Source organism: Talpa europaea, assembly GCF_964194135.1.
Source record: "Talpa europaea genome assembly, chromosome: 2".
NCBI classification, from domain to species: Eukaryota; Metazoa; Chordata; class Mammalia; order Eulipotyphla; family Talpidae; genus Talpa; species Talpa europaea.
Window position 1 is genome coordinate 43535823 of NC_140068.1, and position 21324 is coordinate 43557146.

Consider the following 21324-nt stretch of genomic DNA (forward strand, 5'->3'; position numbering starts at 1 on the left):
TTGACCTCAGTGGTATAATCTCACAAGGTTTTTGTTTTTTATTTCGCTTTCCTACTTTACCGCCTTCAGTTTACCAGTTGAGAAACATGTCGGTGAAACTCTCAAGCTGATGTCAAAATCACTATTTGAGTGATTACTTGTAAAGGTCACTCTAGACAGGCATTTTCAGTGCTTCACGGTTACACCATATATAAATTGGCAGTTAGCGGAGGCAGTTTTTTAAAAATATTTTTTAAAATATTTATTCAAAATATTTAAATTTTTCTTTATATTTGTTTATGCATAAAGGAACTGGGGTGCATGCCAGAGGCCTGAGGGGTGAGAGGATTCACCAGAGACAGAGTGGGGAGCAGAACAGGCAGACTGACTGAAATACACTGCTGAGGGGAGCAGCGGGTGAGACAGGCGAGGTCTGCTGCGCCACGTGGGTAGCTCCCTGGGCCAGGGATCGAACTTGCGCTGCAGAGGTTGCGGACCGCTTCACAGGTTGTGTCTTAACCCCTTGAGCCACCAGGGAGGCCCAGCGGAGGCAGTTATGTTCGACAAAACACCGACTAATTTCTCACAAATCGGTGTTTACCTGTGCCCTACGTACCCAAGCCTCGAAGACTTCCCGGAATACTTCCCGCAGCTCGGGACCCCCCCCGCAGAAAGACAGGAAGCGCGCGCCCCGGTTCCCTCGGCGGCGCGCTCGCTGGTGCATTGTGGGTGCTGTAGTCCGGCTGGAACCTGCGCGCGACTACAAGTCCCGTGACCTTGCCTCTCCTTCGCCGCCTAGCCCGTAGTCCCCCTCCGCGGCCTCGGCTGGGCCTCCCGGGCCCCGGGTGAAGCGTTCCGGCTAGTCAGCTGTTTCTCCCCTGGGCACTCGAGGCGGAAGCCCGAGGGGCGCGGGGAGGAGCTTCGCGCTCTGGGTGAACGCCCGTCTGACGCGCTCGTTGGCCTCGCGACCGCTGCGCGCGAGCCGGGTGTCCCCGCGGCGGGCGGCGGCGGTGGTACGCGGAGGGGGCGGAGGGAGCCCGCGCAGGCGGCGGCGGCTGCGGCACTGAAATGGCGGAGACTGTGGCGGACACCCGGCGGCTCATCACCAAGCCGCAGAATCTGAACGACGCCTACGGGCCGCCCAGCAACTTCCTCGAGATCGATGTGAGCAACCCGCAGACGGTGGGGGTCGGCCGGGGCCGCTTTACCACCTACGAGATCAGGGTCAAGGTGAGGCTGACTTTCCCCTCTCGAAAGACCCCTCTCGCCGGCCCAGGTCGCCCCCAACCGACCAGGAGCGGATCCTTGCCGGCTGCCGCGGCCGCCCGGGCTGGGAGCCCCCGACTGCCGCGGTGGGAAAGTCTTGTCCACGGCGGGGTCGCGGCCGGGGCCCCCCTCCGTGGAGGGTTTCCTTGGGGGCGTCTGGAGTGAGCCCGCGGCTGGCACTTGGAGAAGGTGCTGGAAGACGAGGGCGTGGGTTGGGCGCCGCTGGCCCCTCCGGCAGCCGATCTGGGAATGACATTTGAGCTGGAAAGGGGTAGATCTTTCCAGAACACATCCTTTCATCGGGAGGGGAGGTAGATGTGGCTGAGAGACGGGGTTTGCGCATAGTTGAAGCTGCCCGGTTTTCTTTTGCTGGAGACTTTCCCCGGAGATGGTCCAAACACGGGGGTTGCTCCAGGCCTTTCCCGAGCTACCAAGCCTAGGTTGTACACTCGTGTGGACAGAACCTAAAGGGAGTTCACGGAAGCCTGACGAATTGGGTAGGGCCGAGCCAGGCCAGTAGCGTGATTGGAAATGAGTGACCATAGCGCTGTGGGCTACCTTTGTGCTAAAGGGTAAGGTGTGGGGAATGTCGCCTACCTCATAATCCAAAACTACAAATGCTTTAAGAAAAGCCTAATCATGTAGGGATTTTGCACTCTTAATTTGGAGCTTTGCACTTCACTGAATGAAGGAATCAGTTGAAGTAGAAACACACTTATAATTTCATAACTAGTATTTGTTGGCAATAAGTAATTCACATGATTTGAAAGATTAGTAATTGAGAATAGTGCTTCACTTTCATTCTAGTTCAGGATTAAAGAACTTGTTCATGTATGGAAGTATGTTTTTAATTAATTGCACAAAACGAATCTAGCTGTTAAAGACAACAAATTATTAAAATTTAAGCATAAGAATTTAGCCTTAGAGTAATCAAAATTTACATAACGAGTTACTATTAATATTTAAGTGGAGTGCTCATTGACTTATGTGCTTTTTTGTGTAGTTAAAAAAACAACATAAACCTTACCATCTTAACCATTTTTAAGTATACACTTCAGTACTGTTAAGTATAGTTACATTGTTGTGAAATGTAAGCTGTTTTTGAAAAGTTATTTACTTAGGTAATGTTGAAAAATTTATTAATCAGCAGGCTTTAAGATATGAAAATGTTTAATATTACAACTCACCCTGTCTCCCTAGGGATGTGTAAAGTGTGAGCCATAAATAGTGTTGGAGCAAAACCGCAAAATCCAGGCTCCTGTATGGCTTGTGAAGTACATCAGCATGTAAATCTAGTAAAAAAGAGGCTTTCTTTCCAGCTTTAGGAATGATTTTGGGTTCCCTTAAATATAAGGCAGGTGTTTCAATCAAAAGAACTTCCTCTTTTACCTTTATTGGCCAGCATGCTTTCCTTTATTTCTTGAGCTAAAACAGAACTTGGTATTCCTGTTTCTAAACTTCCATAGCTAGTACTTCCTGTCATACAACTGAAGCAGAATCTCCTGCCTACACTTCCTCTATTTAATTACTTTGTCTGTTTATTTTGCTAAGTGCATTATATTAAATGGGGTCTGGTACAATAATTCATTGTTTTAAAAATACATCTTATACCTCAGTACCAAATAGCTACTGTGACACTTAAAAATAGTCTCTGGCATTATTTGCATTTCAGAGAACAATCCATTTTAAGAGTGATTGATGAATTACTGAATTAACAAAGTATAAGTCTGCACTGGTTTGTATTTTTATATAAACCAGTTTGTTGAGTGCTGATGACTGTTACAGTTCCAAATGCAGGTGCCCTCTAAGAAAATGTAATCAAGTTTCTAATGCTTATGAAATGCCAGTGGGGTTAATTTTTTGTATGTAATGTGTGTAACAAGAAACTCAAGACACCATATAATAAAATATTGGATAATATTTAAGTAGAATGAGTTTTGAGAGTAATTAAAGTCTTGTATTAAGATAGAATGACCAATGAAATGGCTAGGTAAATCATTTTGTAATTTTACTACTATTTTTCTAAACTGTTGGTACTCTCCTAGCATGCACTATTTTGATGTTGAATTTGCCATTTGGCAAACAATTTAATATACCAGCATTTGGACTCCCAAACTGTCTTATAGTTGCTCTCTAATTCTGGTCTTGACAAAAACGTTCAATTTTATAGGATCTGATTGAAATTACTCTAAATCACAGAGTAATTTTATCTGGATGGTGGCACTTTAGAATGCAAGTTTCCTAATCTCCATTTATCTTTTGGTTTGAGGACAGTGTTTAAGACTATTAGGATCACTTGATTGATATCTCTGAGCTTTTTGAAAATAATTGGTACAGTGTTAATGTTTTTTAAATTGTTCTAATGGGTAGGTATATCCGAAAGCACTATAGTAATGAAAGGTTTAGGAAAGCTCAGGGTCTAGAATTATTTTGGCATATTAAAGGGAAGACTAAAGGGGAAATTCATTCATCGTTTATGAATTTTGTGCTATACTGTAGCTCAATTTTCAGGAGAGTTTAAATTAAGATCTGTTATACCTAGAGACAGTGGTTTTGAATAGGAATGAAGTTAAGAATCTTTATTGAGCTCTAGGAGAGCTCTGAATTCAAATAGATTTTTTTTTTAAAGATTTATTTATTTATTTATACAAGCACTGGGTACAGTCAGAAGCGAGGGAGGGTGAGAGAATTCACCAGAGCCAGAGTGGGGAACAGAACAGGCAGAATGACGAAGTACACTGCTGAGGGGAGCAGCGGGCGGCAGGAAAGGTCTGCGTACCATGTGGGACCCTTGCCCGGTGGCCGGGGATTGAATCGGTGCTGCAGAGGCTGTGGGCAGCTTCACAGCCCAGCATTCAACCGCTGCGCCACTGGGGAGGCCCAGATTTATCATTTTTTAGCAGAGTAAGGTACAAAACCTAAGTTCTGTTTTCCTCTGTCAAATAGGTATGATAAGAAGAATACCTACCTCATAGGACTAACGGAGATAATGCTCATAAAATCTTTAGCACAGTGGCTAGTATATAATAAGCACTCACAGTTTAACCTCTTTCTAAATGCAGATATCTTCTAATTTAAAAGTTAGTGATCAACTATATTTTCTGTGTTAACACTCAGCTGATTTACTAAAATTGTAGGATTTCCTCACCAAGAAACCTACTTGGCATGAAAGTATATTTTCATTGAGGTACGTCCGGTATATAAAAGAATACTGTTTAGTATTTAACAAAATAGACTTAAAATGTTTTGAATTTTTACACATTTTGTGTAACTGGAAAATTGATTCATTGAGACCACACTAAATTTCACATTTTAAACCAAGAATTAATGGAATGCTCAATGTTTTAAGTTAGTATGTTTCCTTTGCTTGTGTTAGTATTTTCCCCAGTTTTATTGAGCTATAATTGACCTGTAATATTGTGTTAGTTGAAAGTGAAAATGATTTGATATATGTATATATGAAGACATGATACTGCAGTAAGTCAGTTAACATCCCTCACCTCATACAGTTACAAGAGTAACCATTTGAAGTGAGGCAAATTAAAACAGAACTAATTGGTAAAGTTTACTGAAAAACATTTTGATAAGGGTGGTCAGTAAAAGTAGTGTCTAAGCTGTATTGGCATTTTTTTCTGGCCAGTTTTTCTCTGGGTGAGTCCTTGTATCTTAAATTGGGAGTCATTAATATCCAAGTCAGACCGAAAGCTAAGAAATAAATTCTAAGACTTGTTTTCAGGTTTTTTTTTTTTTTTAAGATTTATTTATTGATGCATAAAAGAGCTGGGGTGCAGGCCAGATATGGCAGGGGTGGGTGGGGAGGGAGAGGATTCACGAAAGACAGAGTGGGGAGCAGAACAGGCAGATTGACTGAAATACACTGCTGAGGGGAGCAGTGGGCGAGACAGGAGAGGTCTGCTGCACCATGTGGGTTGCTCCCTGGCTGGGTATCAAACTCGTGCTACTGTGGCTGCTGATAGCTTCATAGTGCTCAGACTTAACCCCTTGCACCAACAGGGAGGCCCTGTCTTTAGGTTTTATATAAGCATATATTATTAGCCAAAAATATATTTTAAAAATCAAGGACATATGAAGAATCTTTGTATCTTTATTGATTTGCCATAAGATGTCTGATGTATAACTTTGCCTCCAGCTACAGCTGATTGGCAGGATTTCCATCAAGGAAAGGTATTTAACTGGCCTTGAAGATTCTGTTCTTACCTAACCATCCCTTAGGATGGGTGAGAGGGAAGAGGTAGCAATTTAAAGGTTGCCCTGTTATATTGGCTTATTAGGGACTCTGTTCTGTATTATGCATTTTACCAGATAAAAGAATCAAGACACAGAGGTTGTCTCTCATCCAAAGTAAATTGGTCTAATTAGTTAGATTTGAAGTATTCTGGTCCTGGTTCAGAACTGCTTTACAACTGCATTTCATTTAATTCAAAATAGCACATTAGGGCCTCCCCGGTGGCGCAGCCGTTGAGCGCTGGGTTGCAAAGCTGCCCGCAGCCTCTGCAGCACCAGTTCTATCCCCAGCTGCTCCCCGGCCACCGGAGGAGGGTCCCACATGGCGCGCAGACCTCTCCATCCGCCCGCTGCTCCCCTCAGCAGTGTACTTCGGTCCTTCTGCCTTCTCTGCTCCCCGCTCTGGCTCGATGAATTCTCTCACCCTCCCGTGCTTCTGACTGTACCCAGTGCTTGTATAAATAAATATTAAAAAAAAATAGCACATTAAACCTTTGTTATCTACAACCTAGTGTTGGGGTACCCTCAAGTGTCTAGCCCTTTGAAGGAAATTCCAGTGTTAGCATCCTTGAGAGCTGGGAGTTGACTTTTCAGTAATCCATAGTAGGTAAGATGCACCCAGGAGAAATAAAAACTAAAAAGAATTTACTGTTCTATTCTGTGATGAGATGGCCTGAAGAAAAAGTTTGGTAGATAGGCTAGTGATGCTTATTTTAAAATAGTGAGTTTTTTTCCTACCTGAAAAGTGAAGGTATATATTACTTAAGTAACAATGATGTTCAAGGCATTGTGCTATAATTTAATCTTTGAGGTAACCAAATAGTAGATAATGACCCTGTTTTGCAGATGTAGCAGCTGAGCTCACTGTTGATCCTCATCTCTTATCTCTTCCTCATTTTTACTGTATGCTCTTGTCCTACTAAATGGCCAGTATCTCCCAATTTAGTGAGTTCTTTTGTGTCCTGGCCATACTTCCTCTTATGTTAAAGAAACAATCTTTTTCTAGTAATCGCATCTGACTACCACTGCGTGTCTGCAGGACTCAGCCTTAATATCACCTTTTTAGAGATTTTGCTGATTCCTCGAATCTGAATTGGATTTCCTTCCTCTGTGCCCATTTTGCTGTATTATTATTGAGCTGTTTGCTTGTCTTTGACTTCTTTTAGTTCCTATATTTCCTACTCTTAGCTCCTCGAGGACAGGAACTGTCACAGTCATTCTTACTCAATGCTTGGCACCTGTGGACACGTAAGAATAAATGAAATTTAGAGAAGTTAAATGCAATAAATCCTCACTCAGTGTTATTGGTACCTTCTTGGAAACTGTGACTTTAAGCAAAACAGCCTATAATGAAACCAATTTACCATAACCTGATTGCTATAAAAAAGGGTAAAGTTTGTATAGCATATTTCTAGTCACAGAAACCTCACCAAATGTGTAAATAATGATCCAAATACTTCTAATATTAAACAATAATTTGTATTCCCTCATTCATTTTTCAGCACACATATTCCAATTCAGGGTTGTGAGCCTTGTGGCCAGACCTGTCCTGCAGCTCAGGGAACAAAATGGAACAAACTTTGGACAGGATACCCTTCCATAGTTGGGTGCACACACCTCCACACAAGACCAGGACCATTTAGACATTCCAGTGAATATAATGTGCATGTCTTTGGAAGGTGGGAGGAAACCAGAGGGAGTACCCAGAGAAAATCCAAGCAGACATGGGAACACCATGCTGACTCCACACAGATGGTGTCCCCAACAGGGAATTAATTTTTTTCTCGTCAATGTTACAAAAAAAAAATGTTATTTGAGGACCTACTGTAGCTTGTTGCAGCTACTAAATGGCAAGACTGTGATTTGAATGTAGATTTTCTGACCCTCAGAGCCCATACCTTTTCACCCACTCTCCCCTGAGGAGCTTTTGAAATTGCCATGATCTTTTATAATTGAGTTGGGGGTAGCATTTGGGAAGTGGTAATTTAAAAAGCACCCCAACAAGGTCACTTTACTAATATGTAGCAGAGATTATTTCTAGTTGCACCATATTCTCTGTGTCTGACAGGCAGCAGAGAAGTTTGAGAAAAATTTATGGAGCCACACTGATAGCCTTGATAGGATTTTTTAAAAGGCTGCCTGAGGAAAAAAAACAGCAGATCCTGACAGTGGAGAGGAAAATCAGTGATGTTTGCCAAAGATAGAACACTGTTTTTGGAGAGGAGGAAATTTAGATACCAGCGAAAGCTTACCAGTCTATATACAGCTTAGTTTGGGGGAAGAAGAGGCATGGGACTATATTCAGCCAAGCCAGTTTTTATGTCCTGTCTTGGAACACCCATGTCTGTGTCCCTTATAATAATTGTGGAAGTAAGCCAGAAGTTAAGAGAATATAAAATAGACACTGGGTTGTTAGAAAAGTCATGACACATTTTTGCAACAGAAAACAGAGAAAAAATACATCATGACTTTTCTGACAACCAAATATCTATTGATATATACTTGATATTTTATAAATACTACCACTCTACATCTTGAACATATAAAAGTGCTTAACTTAACTTACAATTATCTTAGTAATTTCATATAGTAGAAATTTTCCTCTCCTTACCTTTACAGTCATGCTACACCCACCCTAAAACAAAAGGGCTGTTAATTTTAGATATTTGATATTTGTACCATATTACACTGCTTCCATGTAAGCAGAGCCAGTAATTTTTTTTTAAGATTTATTTATTTATGCATACAAGAACTGCGGTATAGGCCAGAAGTGTCTGGGGGGTAAGAGGATTCACCAGAGACAGAATGAGGAACAGAACAGACAGATTGACTGAAATACACTGCTGAGGGGAGCAGCGGGCGAGTCAGGAGAGGTCTGCTGCGCTATGTGGGTTGCTCCCTGGCTGGGGTTCGAACTCATGCTGCAGTGGCTATGGATGGCTACATAGGATGCGCCATTAGGGAGGCCCACCAGTAATTTTTTTGAACATCAAATAAGAAAAATGATGTCTAAAAAAAATAATCTTAGTGTTGCTATTTACTGAGTCCTTAGTTAAATGACTTAAAACTTTCAACTAAAGTTCTACTTTAAAGAAATATATTACTTAGGACCTTAGAATTTTTATGTGATAGTAAAATATGACATTTGCTGTAGATGTTTGTGGGGCCTCCTCGGTGGCGCAGCGGTTGAGCGCTAGGTTGTGAAGCTGCCTGCAACCTCTGCAGCGCCGGTTCAATCCCCAGCCTCCGGCGAGGGTCCCACATGGCGTGCAGACCTCTCCTGCTGCCCGCTGCTCCCCTCAGTCCGCCTGTTCTGTTCTCCGCTCTGGCTCTGGTGAATTCTCTCTCCCTCCCGTGCTTCTGACTGTACCCAGTGCTTGTATAAATAAATAAATCTTTAAAAAAAAAATTTTTGTAATGCTGGAAAGGCAAAACTTTAAAACAACAACAACAAAAAAAAAATAGATGTTTGTTGTTTTGGGTTGTTTGTATTTTTTTCCCCCACATGAAGTGGTCTCAGAGGGCCCAGGACTTCTATTCTGTCATGACTCAGCTCCCAACATCACATCCATTTACTAGCTAAAGGAAAGACATTCCTACCTCATTGTCACATGCAAGGAAACTGGGAAATTTAGTCTAGCTGGCCAGCTATAGGAAAAAAAGGAAGAACACTGATCTTTGCTACAGTAGCAAGCAAGTGATAGGGGTTGACCCTTCTAGGGTGTGACTTTAACAACACTCTAGTCATCTCTTATTTCATTCCCTTTTTTGCTGATGCCTGAAATTTCAATGTTTAGAGAAAGCACTGTAAGACATAAGATTGAGTTCTGGTTACTTTTGATGATTTCAAACGTCAATATGAGTTCTGATCTCTTTCTGAGAATTAATTATGATAAGTAGAAAAATATTGTAAGAATGAAGATATGACATCTGATGGGGTTTGCTTTTGGGATTGGGGTTGGGTTAGAGGTACTGAAAATATATGACTAACATTTTTTGCTTTTGATAAATGTTGAAAACAATGTAGGCAGTTACTTAGGATCAGCATTTTAGTTGATGACATTAATGATGGAGTATATAATTTGAGATACCAAAATAAGTGAGATCCATGTCTTTCAATTTTTACAAAATTACTTTGTGTCTAACATTATTGAAATATCACTAATTCTTTGCTCTCTTAACTTTTATTTTATCACTGATATATCATCTGTGTTTGCTTGGTTTTCCTAAAATTATTTCCACATCTACCACCTACAACTAATTTGTGCTCTGTGTGTATGTTTTTCCTAATCCCAAGGATGAGTGTCTCTGCTCTGTAGTAAATTTGGGGATTCTAATCTATATAGAGGAATAAGGGGGTCTTAATATTCCCCTCCTTGTATTTAGTTTTCAGTATCTTTCCTTTTTCTTGCTTTGACATTAGTTATCTTCAGGTGGAAATAGAAGTAGATAAAAATTTTTGTTGGCTGGCCACATCCCTGTTCCACCATGCATGGTCAATCTATCACCAGGTCTTTATTTAAATTTATATCCAGGGCTTCCCTGGTGGCACAGGGGGTTAAGACACAACCTAGGAAGCTATCTGCAGCCACTGCAGCACAAGTTTGATCCCTGGCTGGGGAGCTACCCACATGGCACAGCAGACCTCTCCTGACTCGCCCGCTGCTCCCCTCAGCAGTGTAATTCAGTCGATCTGCCTGTTCTCTTCCCCACTCTGTCTCTGGTGAATCCTCTCACACACACACCCCCCACACACACACACCTCTGGCCTGTACATTATGCTCTTGTATACATAAATAATCTTTTTAAAAAAATAAATTTATATCCAAAGATTCCCCATACTATGTAATTGGGGACATTTTTAAAACACAAATGAATCTACAGCAGAGGTCACCAAGCTGTGGGTTTCCCTATTTTGTAAATGAAGTTTTATTGGAACACATTACCTGTTTGCTTTCATTATTATTTATGACCATTGTTGCACCTAAAGGGCAGCATTGGGCCTCCCCGCTGGCACAGCGGTTGAGTGCTGGGTTGCGAAGCTGCCCCCAGCCTCTGCAGCACCAGTTCGATCCCTAGCGCCAGGCAAAGGTCCCGCATGGCGCGACAGACCTCTCCTGCTGCCCACTGCTCCCCTCACAGTGTACTTCAGTCCGTCTGCTCTGCTCCCCGTTCTGGCTCTGGTGAATTTTCTCACCCTCCCGTGCTTCTGACTGTATACAATGCTTGTATAAATAAATATTTTTTTTTTAAAAAAAGGGCAGCATTGAATACTGGGGTCAACCTAAAATATTTTTCGTCTTAGCCTTTTTCTTAACAGTTTGCCGATCCCTAGTCTAAAGTTTATTATGTAGCATTGAAGGGGAAATCAAAAGCACTTGGAAAAATCTTAATTTCAATACAGAGGACTGTGAAAAAAATGTTCAATTTAGGATGCCAATAGTAAATGATTGAGGAAAATAATAGTTAAGTATAGCATTGTTAGTTTTTCTTTCCTTATGTATTCATCAAATACCATTCGGATCTTAAAACACAGCCCTTTGCTAGGTGCTGAATGAAATGTTAGATACAATTTTTTCCTTCTAGAGAGCAGTTTTTGTAAACATAAAAACTAACTTTGTGAACTACTAGATTTCATCTACTGTTCATATTATGGCCAACCACAGTGATTTTTCAGTTTATAAAGCTTATTTTCACACTCAAAAATTTTAACAAACTGCTTTGAATAATCATTTAAAGAAAGTTGGTACTGAAAAAATTAATAAGCAGCTAATTCATAGTGGTTTAGGGTCATCCCTTAAGCCAGTGGCAAAATTGAAGGTGATGTGTGACTAAACAAACTGTAGTCTAGACAGGGTAATGGCTTAGATTATTTTTAGCCCGGAATAAATTTCTTATACCATGTCAGCATTTAAGGTTTTGTGTTACATGTTTACATTTAATGTTTTGTCTTAACATGTTAATCATTTACATATTAAGGCAGGATGCTGCTACTAAATGACTTCCTGTTTAAAATTCTACTAGTTGAACTATTGACATGGGTAAGTTTAATGACTGAGTTGCAGGAGATTAAGTTAAAAATTAAGAATTTGAGGGCCTTGGCCTCCCCGGTGGCACAGCGGTTGAGCGCTGGGTTGCGAAGCTGCCCGCAGCCTCTGCAGCGCCGGTTCGATCCCCAGCTGCTCCCCAGCCACTGGAGGAGGGTCCCACATGGCGCGCAGACCTCTCCTGCCGCCCGCTGCTCCCCTCAGCAGTGTCTTCGGTCCTTCTGCCTGCTCACCTCCCCACTCTGGCTCTAGTGAATTCTCTCACCCTCCCGCGCTTCTGACTGTATCCAGTGCTTATATGTATAAATAAATAAATCTTTAAAAAAAAAAGAAAGAAATTGAGGGCCTCCCTGGTGGCGCAAGGGGTGAAGACGCAACTTATGAAGCTGTCCACAGTCTCTGCAGCACCAGTTCCATCCCCAGGCCTGCCAGGGAGCAACCCACATGGTGCAGCAGACCTCTCCTGTCTCTCCCGCTGCCCTCAGCAGTGTACTTCGGTCAGTCTGCCTGTTCTGTTCCCCACTCTGTCTCTGGTGAATCCTCTCACCCCCCCACACCTCTGGCCTGTACCCCAGCTCTTGTATGCATAAATAAATAAATCTTTTTCAAAATTAAGAAATTGATATTAGCTCTTAAAATGTCTCAGACATCTTTCACTCGTTAATCTACAGGTATTTCTCAAGAAATGGCTGTGTTCCAGCCAGTATTGTAGGTAATTTCTCCTGTATTTTTTTTGATACATTTTTAGTTATCTGTCTTTTTTTATTTCCGTTTAGAACAGATCATAGATATAGACGATTTGATTAACAAGAGTCATTTTTTTAACCTGATTATACTTTGTGATATAGCCAGCAGAGTTTACCTGCTGTTCTCCTCCCAGACTTAACCTTATGACCTTCCTTTATTCCTCTTGATAAAAATATGTGTACATAGTATATAGGTTGACCTTCATGTTAAACCAGTATTGTATGTTAGCTATGCGTAACAAACCACATCTAAACTTAATGACTTAAAACAGTGATTTATTTCCCACCATTTTGTGGGTTGGCTGGTCTACTTTTCTGCTTGTGTCCTGTGCTCATTTATCTAGCAGTTTTCCACTGGAGAATTTGCATGTCTGATGTCTGGCATTAAATGCCAGGCTATTCCTTGGGATGCCTTTACAATAGCTTCTCATTCTCCAGTAGGCTAGCTGACTTCCTCATATAACAGTCTTAGAATAGCATTCCAAAAAGATGAAGATGGAAGTTGTAGGATTTCTTGAGTTTTTGGTTCTGAAGCTTATTTGCCACTTCTACCTCATGCTGTTGGTCAAAGCGAGACATGATGCTAGTCCAGATTCAAGGAGTGGGGACTTCCACTCCATTTTTGATGGGAGGATTTTCGAAGATTTTATGGCAACATTTTTCTACCATACATTATTCATTAGTTAGGAATCTTCAAATGCCATAGCTAGTGGTTTAGCTGTGACTTGGCTGACTGTAATAAGCAGAATAGTGACTCCCCAGAAATATTGACTTCCTAATAACCAGAACCAGTGAGTTTGTTACATGGCAAAAATGATTTCACTGGTATGATTAAGTTAAGGATCTTGTGATATGAAGATTGACCTGGATTACCTGGGTGCAACAAATGTAATCACAAGACTCCTTATAAATGAAACAGGCAGGGGAGTCAGTAATAAGAGATGTGACAAAGCAGAGGTCTTAGTGATGCAGTTATAACTTTGAAAATGGGGGAAAAGACAATGAACTAAAAAATGCAGGCGATCTCTTTGAAGCTAGAAATGGCAAGGGAGTGAGTTCTCCCCTAGATACCTCAGAATGACAGAAGACTGATGACAACTTGATTTAGCCCAATAAGACCAAATTTCAGACTTAAGACCTCCAAAATTGTAAGATAGTGAATCCATGTTATTATTTTTACTATATGACTTACTACTTTTTCCCCTTTTGATTTGTTTTTTTTACCAGCACCATCCCTTAATACTCTTTTGATCATTTCTCTGTCCCCTTTACTCTTATTCTCACAAACCTAACTTTATTAGTGTCCCCTAGTTTTTTTTTTCCTTTTTTAAAATGTATATATATTTTACATCACTGTTCATTTTAAACAATGTTTGCTTCCCCTCCCCCTCTCAGGTGTAGTCCCCATAGAATTTCCTTCACCAATTCACCAAGTATAAACCAGAAACATCCTGTAGGGGAGGAGAGAGAGGGATTTGAGGGAGTTAGGGAGGAGCAATGGGGACTGTGGTGATAGTGTCCCCTAGTTTTTAATAGGTATTTTGTGTTGTCAAATTAGTTGCCTTGTGAAAGTTTAATACTTGTTTTTGTCATTCTGACTTGCTTTACTACCCATAATTCCCTTGAATTCCTTGCATTTCACTTCAGACATTCACCATTCAGTAGAATGTCTTTTTAATATTCTTGTTTTCTTTGCCTTGTAAAAGCTTTAAATTTAAGGTAATCCCAATTATTTTTGTTTTTATTTTCCTTGTCATTGGGGTTGAGTCTCCAAAAAGAGTTTTTTCATTAATGTCATGAAACATATTGCTAATGTTTCCTTTTATGTATCTTATTATTGTGGGTCTTACATCTGAGTCTTTAATACATTCATTTATTTTTTTTCAAGTTAAATGTTTATTATTGAACTGTTTCTTATTTTCCTGTCAGGCTGTTGCTTCACCTTACAGAAACAGCAAATGCAATATATTGTAAAATTAAGATAGTAGTGTTCATCTGACACTGTAAAACTTTTCTCTGCTGCTAGTTAAAGATCTTTCCAGTGAAAGATCATTAAGTACTTTGACCCAAAGCCAGGCATAAATATAAGCAAGTTGCAAAGTTATATAAGGCTTAAGATAACAGTGTTATCCTTGAATTACATAATTTTTATGACTGGTTTTTGCCAGATAACTTCAGAATTCTGAATATTATAATTGGAGCCTAGCCTAAAAATAATAGGGTGTTGTGGAAAAGATGCATATTGTGTTTATCTGTAATAATTAGAAAGTTAAGGAATATTTTCTTCCAGTCACATTGTTATATATTTCCTTTTTTCTATTAGTATTGCTACAAGTTGGGACTTTTCTTGCTTCTTAACGTGAGCCTATATTGCAGTTATCTTCCATTTTAAGATCCTTCTGGCAGTATCCCATGGATCGGTGTAGCTTGTATCATTTTCATTAGTCTTGAGGGGTTTTTTATTTCTACTTTAATTCCATTGCTATTAAGCAATATATTGTTTAGTCTTCATATAATTATGGGGTTTTTTTCCTGTGTTTTTTTTTTTTTTTAATTTGGAGTGTTATAACCTTGTGCATATGTGCACATGTTCTACTCACCCCGCACCAGTGGGTTTTGTTTTTTAAGTAGATTTCTAGCTTTATGGTATTATGATCAGAAAAACAACTCTTATGAATCCAGTCTTCCTAATTTATTGATGATTGACTTGTGTCCCAACAGATAATCTATACTTCAAAATGTTCCATATGAAAAATGTATATACAGCGGTTTTGGGGTTGAGTATTTGTTAAACCTATTTGTTCTAGCTTCTTATTTAAAGCTGTTGTTATTTTTTTCTCTGTCTCCCTTCATCAGAATCCAGCACCACTGACTTCTCACTACCCCTCTCCTTCCAGTCCACAAAGATGTTTACCAAGGGTGTAGAAAAATAATTTTCATGGAAGACATGGAGTGTTTATCTTACTTTGAGTTAATAAACTGTAAAGGATTTTTTTTTCCCAAATTAATTTTTGGGTTGTTTATCCTTGTTACTATCTAATATCTTTCCATTTTGAGAGACGGCTAACTCCTCAGGCTCGACAGGTATAAAGGTTTTTTTTTAAAGATTTATTTATTTATGCATACAAGAGCTGACGTACAGGCCAGAGATGCAGGGGCTGAGAGGATGCACCAGAGACAGAGTGGGGAACAGAACAGGCAGACTTACCGAAATACATTGTTGAGGGGAGCAGTGGGCGAGACAGGAGAGTTCAGCTTGGCCATGTAGGTTGCTCTCTGGATGGCCTGGGATGAAACTCATGCTGCAGAGGCTGCAGATTGCTTCATAGTGAGGTGCTTACCTTCATAGTGAGGTGCTCCCTTGCGCCACCAGGGAGGCCCTCGACAGCTATAAAGTTATGAGAGCTAGGTGATGAATACTTTAGAGTCTATTGGCTTGTGATTAAAATTTAGCCTACAAAGAGTTTCATACTTTATTGTCAGACCTTTGACCCCCATAATCCCCAGCAAGGGTTTGGAAGCAATAATATCATCCATTTATCACACATATTAACAATAGTTTGATTTTCACAACTTGTGATTCTGGGTGTCAAAGTCTAAAATATATTTTAAGTATTTTAATAATAGATGTGTAATGGCACAATTTCTTCTGATGTCACAAGTTTCTTTCTGTTTTGAGAAGAAATCTTCACCTTCAGGTGATCCTTTCAAATGAGCAAATGCAATCTGTTGGGTTTTTTTTAAGATTTATTTATTTTTATACAAGAGCTGGGGTACAGGCCATAGGTACGGGAGGGTGAGAGGATTCACCAGAGACAGAGCAGGGAGCAGAACAGGCAGACAACCGAAATACACTGCTGAGGGCAGCAGCTGGCGCAACAGGAGAGGTCTGCCACGCGATGTGGGAATCTCCCTGGCCAGCTGGGAATCAATCCCATCCTGTAGAGGCTGTGGACAGCTTTACAGCACTGCCCTCAACCCACTGCACCACCGGGGAGGCCCATCAAATGAGTAAATGCAGTCTTTATAAAACGCCCAAATCAGTTATGACAGGATGGATTTTTAAACCTAATTTAAAAGATTATATAAGAAATTTGTATCAGATATGTAAAGCACCCAGTGCTTCCTAATGGAAAACATTGAAGAATGTCAAAACTAAAGAAGCATTGTAGATAATACGGAATCTGATAACACATTTACAGAATTAAGAAAAACTTCATAGGTCTAAGTACTCCATGAGTTCAATGGATTATTTTAAAAAAATGTTCTTTGATCTCCCTTTCTTAGAGCTTTTGATTTGCATTTGAATAAAACTATAATACAGTAGCCATATGTTTTTAAAAGTCTCTTAAGCAATAAGAGTATATAGTACTTGTTGAAATATTCATAAAATGTTTGAAATTTTTAAATCATGACACCTGCTTTGGGTCACATACTGCAACTATAGTGTGCCTTAGGAGCAGAAACTTTGAACTTGAACTTGGGTAAGAATCTCACTCTGCCCGTATTGGACTTATGACCCTGAGCAAGTTACATAGCTCCTCTATTTGAGTTTCTTCACTCATAAAATGAACCTCAGAGGTTCAATATGATACAGTATTTGCCCTACATTAAGTATCCAATAAGTGATAATGTATACAAAATAATAATAGTTCTTGTATAATTATCTTCATTTTAAAGATAATGCTTCTAAGATTTAGAGACGGAAACTAACTTGACATGGTCATACTATAAATGATTCCAGAAGAGGTCTTGAACCCAGGTCTGCTTGAATAGTTTATCTGTTCTCTGTTTCTTCCCGCTTCAGAAATGGTGTCACAAATTTGCGATTAGCTTCTATTATGCTAAGCCTGTAATCCTACAAAGCAAACTTTGAAAAAATAGATACGATGATGATATATTTTTGTTTGCACCATCCCCTGCCCTCCAAAAGCCTCTCAGAAACTTCTACTAAAAGTAATAACAATTGTGTGAACCTTACATATGTCCCTAAGATATTACCTTAATGCCTCTAACTTTGAATATCTTAAGTGAATGGAAAAAACAGATTTTAAACCCTTAATCCACAAAATATTAAATATCTTAACTTTGAAAACTTCAGATACATAATAGTGTCCGCAGTCATAAAAGTAGACTAAGAAAATTTCTATTACCTTTAAAGTCTCTTAAACCTAAAAGATGATACACACGTCTTTATCATAATAATATACTCCCCATATTGCATATTATCTTATAGAAACTTCCCCTAAGATATCTAGCACCCTAATGTCTCTCTCCTTACCCTGACCTATCCTTGTCTGTATAAAGTCTGATAAGGCAGGTCCTGTGTCCATGTTCATTATAGTGTTAGTGTTCATGGTAGATTCTTAATTAATACCTTTTATGCTGTATACTTATTAGCATTCTAAGCAACATCAGTTTAATGATTTCTGTGTGAGACTTCATAATTAATATTTACATATGTCATGCCTTAAAATATCTTATTTACTACACTATTACAGTGTGGTCAGGGAGTTAAAGGTTAAGTATCTGGAATAATTCCTTTTCTTACAAACTTCATAACTCAGGGGAGAAGGCACGGAAGGGAAATTATGAGGAGAAAAAAGACTAGCCACAGTACTCAGAAATTAAATTGTGAGGAAAAGAACCAAAGTACCCTGCTCTCCAGCCCTGCCTCAAACATTGATTATACCTAATGTTTAAAGAAGTTATGTTGACCAGAAAAAATTTTTTAATTTTGCTGACCTAATTATTTTATTGAAACCTTTAACAGTGGAATGCATCATCTCTTGTGACCTGCGTTCTTAGGCATGACTTATTAAAAGAATTCTTAGAGAGCTACTGTTTCTAATACAAATAAATTGTGTTAACGATATATGTACTTAGAGGTTTTTAGAACAATACTCTGGTATTTTGTGAAAAGAATAAAGTATTGTAATGGCAAGTGCTATTATAAACATTTCAAATTTAAATATAAAACATTTAAAATATACATAGGCATAGGCCCTCCCTGGTGGAGCAAGGGGTTAAGCACCGTACTATGAATCAATCCTCAGCGAGTTCGATCCCCAGCCGGCCAGGGAGCAACCCTCATGGCGCAGCAGACCTCTCCTGTCTCACCCGCTGCTCCCCTCAGCAGTGCATTTCAGTAGATCTGCCTGTTCTGTTCCCCACTCTGTCTCTGCTGAATCACCCCTGCATCTCTGGCCTGTACCCCAGTTCTTGTATGCATAAATAAATAAATCTTTTAAAAATAAAATAAAATATACATGCATATATAGTATTTAATATTGTTAACTAATATTTAATAAATAGTATTTAATATTGTTTGTTACAATTATAGCTGATCACTCTGACTAGAATAGGAAGGAATCAACGTAGGTATCACTTATGACTTACGAGAAGTAAAACTCATTAAATACCTTTTTTCCTGTTACAGTTTTTCAGATAATATTTCATTCTTTGAAAAAACACCCAGCATCATTGTTTCATAATATAGATGACAAACTATTTCATGTTACCACTTAGAAGTTTATCAAGTTATTTTAGAGAAAGCAACTCATTCTTAAGTTACAAGTTTTGTTTTAGAATCTTGTCTGTTTACAGTAAAAAAAAAATCAGCTCATTTTAATCAGCTTCTTAAATTATGTAGAAATTAACTATTTTGGATTTTCTGAGAACCTCAGCTACTCAGAGCATAGTAAAGAGCTAATAAGGAAGGGCCTCTCCGGTGGCGCAACGGTTGAGTGCAGGGCTGAGAAGCTGTCTGCAACCTCTGCAGCGCCGGTTCAATCCCTGGCCACCGGCGAGGGTCCCACATGGCGCGCAGACCTCTCCTGCCGCCCACTGCTCCCCTCAGCAGTGTATTTCGTCAGTCTGTCTGTTCTGCTCCCTGCTCTAGCTCTGGTGAATTCTCTCACCCTCCTGCGCTTCTGACTGTATCCAGTGCTTGTATAAATAAATAAATAAATCTTAAGGAAAAAAAAAAAAACTACACTCATTTTATCACACTTCAGCTGTTTGGTCAGGTCTTAGAAAGAACAGCTTATCTCTATTCCACTTGATACCTGCTCGGGCAGCTTTACTGTGGCTGGAGAATTTAGTTCTAAGATGACTCATTCATATGATTGACTAGCAAATTGGTGCTGGCTACCACCTGGGGAACTCAGCTGGGAATGTTGATCAGGTCCCAGAGTTTCCTTCAGGCGGGTAGTTGGACTTCTAACAGAATAATGGTGGCTGGGTTTTAAGAGATGCTGTCTTTTGAACAGATGTTCCAAGAGGATAAGCCCCAGTGCACAAGTTATTTGCTAAGATACTGTCGATTAGAGGTGGTCATATGCCCAAGCCCACATGGGAGAGAATATAGAAAGATACTGAGAAGCATGGTTTATTGAAGGCCATCAAAGTAATTAACAACTACAGTTATGTACCTCCCCAGTCTATAGCAAAGTACTGATAATCAGATTCCACTTCAGACTAATTTGACTGAAATTCTCTAGATCATGGCTTGGGGGGTTTTGTGTGAGTGTGTGTGTTTAAAACTCCTGAGATGATTCTTAAAATTAGGCATGTTGGGAAGATACAAATAGTTTTCCACTTTTAAATTTATTCAGAACAGGTCTTAAGCTATTAGGCATTTTTCTTTACATAATTTATAGGATTATGTAAATGTTCATGAACTGTTATGAACGGATTTTTTTTATATACTAGGATTGTTACTGCAAAATTCCATTAAAAGACTGCTCACTGAAAACTTTTCATGAGCTTGCAAATAAAACTTGTTGCCAATTCACAAAGAATATGGGTAAAATAAGAAAAGTACATGGAATTACTTGGGTTTTGCATTAAACCAGGATTGAGCATTTCTTCTCTACTATTTTGGGAATTACACCATAAAGGATACTTCTTTTGAAAGAGAAATTGTATCACTGGAAGACCATGTCCTTATTTAAAAAAAAAAAAAAAAAACAGTAAAAAGAAAAACTAAACTAAATACCTTGGCTTAGTGACAATCTACATTTCAAAGGTTCTCCCAACTAAAAGCTTATTCTTCACTAAATGACTTCTCCCTAGCCATATTTAGAGTTCATCTAGGTTATAAACCATATCTCTGGTTATTCATGCAATTCCAGATTGGGTAAAACAAGTATCAAAAGTACTGAAGGGTGAGTTAATAACTTAAGCACTTCTCAGCTTATCCTTCATCTCTAGATGTAGATACTTGAAGAAATGCAACCATTTAGTGAGAACTGTAGTGGGGCATCCATTTACATCTCTTAGGATTGGTTGAGTAGAGTATGGTATATTGAGTATACTTTTGATGTCGTTGCCAGTCTCTTTTTTCAAATGTGCACGTGACACTATCTGAAGAAATAGTAGAAACACCTAGTAAACATTTTTCTAATATCTATTGTTAAGCTATATTCAGGTAACCACATTTTCAGGCTTGGTTTTCTGCTTGACTATCAGTGATAATCAAGTTACATACAGGGTATCTGTGAGCTGCTGACTTTGATAGGTCAGCCTGTGTCATTAAGTGTATAAGAACCAGCTTTTTGGAAACCAGTAATGTGGTAGTTTCCTCTGTTTAGACTTGAAGGGAGTACTTGTTTTAGAGCCCTATATCATGGTTTCGAAAATCTGTTCTTTAGTATATAATTCTTTAGTTTCAATTTCTGATATTTTACCCTATGTAATTAGTAATGCGTGTAGGCAATGGCTGGTTTCTCTTTTATATAAATAAGAGTCTCTTATCAGGCATGCAGACATCTCTTAAAGATTACATCCCTTTGGAGTTTTATTTCTGGCATATTATTAGAACAAATAACAACAAAATATTTAATAGTTCTCTGAAGAGATTTTTATTCTTTAATAGTTTTCTGAATACTCCAGGTATTGTATAGTTTCAGTTCATTGCCTTTCTGTGAACCAAGTAAAATACATTCTCCTCTTGTAAATGAGAGTTAAGAGGCATAAAAGCTTGAGAATTACTCTGAATTTTTCCTCAAACATGGCTGCATTATAACTGGATAGATCTT

At 39.3% G+C, this 21324-nt stretch overlaps 1 protein-coding gene across 5 annotated transcripts in view; it reads left to right on the forward strand.

The window, feature by feature from the left end:
- Window positions 1–1047: 1047 nt before the first annotated feature.
- Window positions 1048–21324, forward strand: part of SNX3 (sorting nexin 3) — a gene marked incomplete at both ends in the record, with an annotated part of 35667 nt that continues 15390 nt past the window's right edge. For 3 of the 5 annotated variants that reach the window (XM_084228402.1, XM_084228405.1, XM_084228406.1), the window contains one exon: window positions 1048–1209. In XM_084228402.1, the coding sequence (XP_084084528.1) occupies window positions 1048–1209 (162 nt within the window). The remainder of the gene's footprint in view (window positions 1210–21324) is intronic. The other 2 variants (XM_084228403.1, XM_084228404.1) reach the window with 2 other exon arrangements.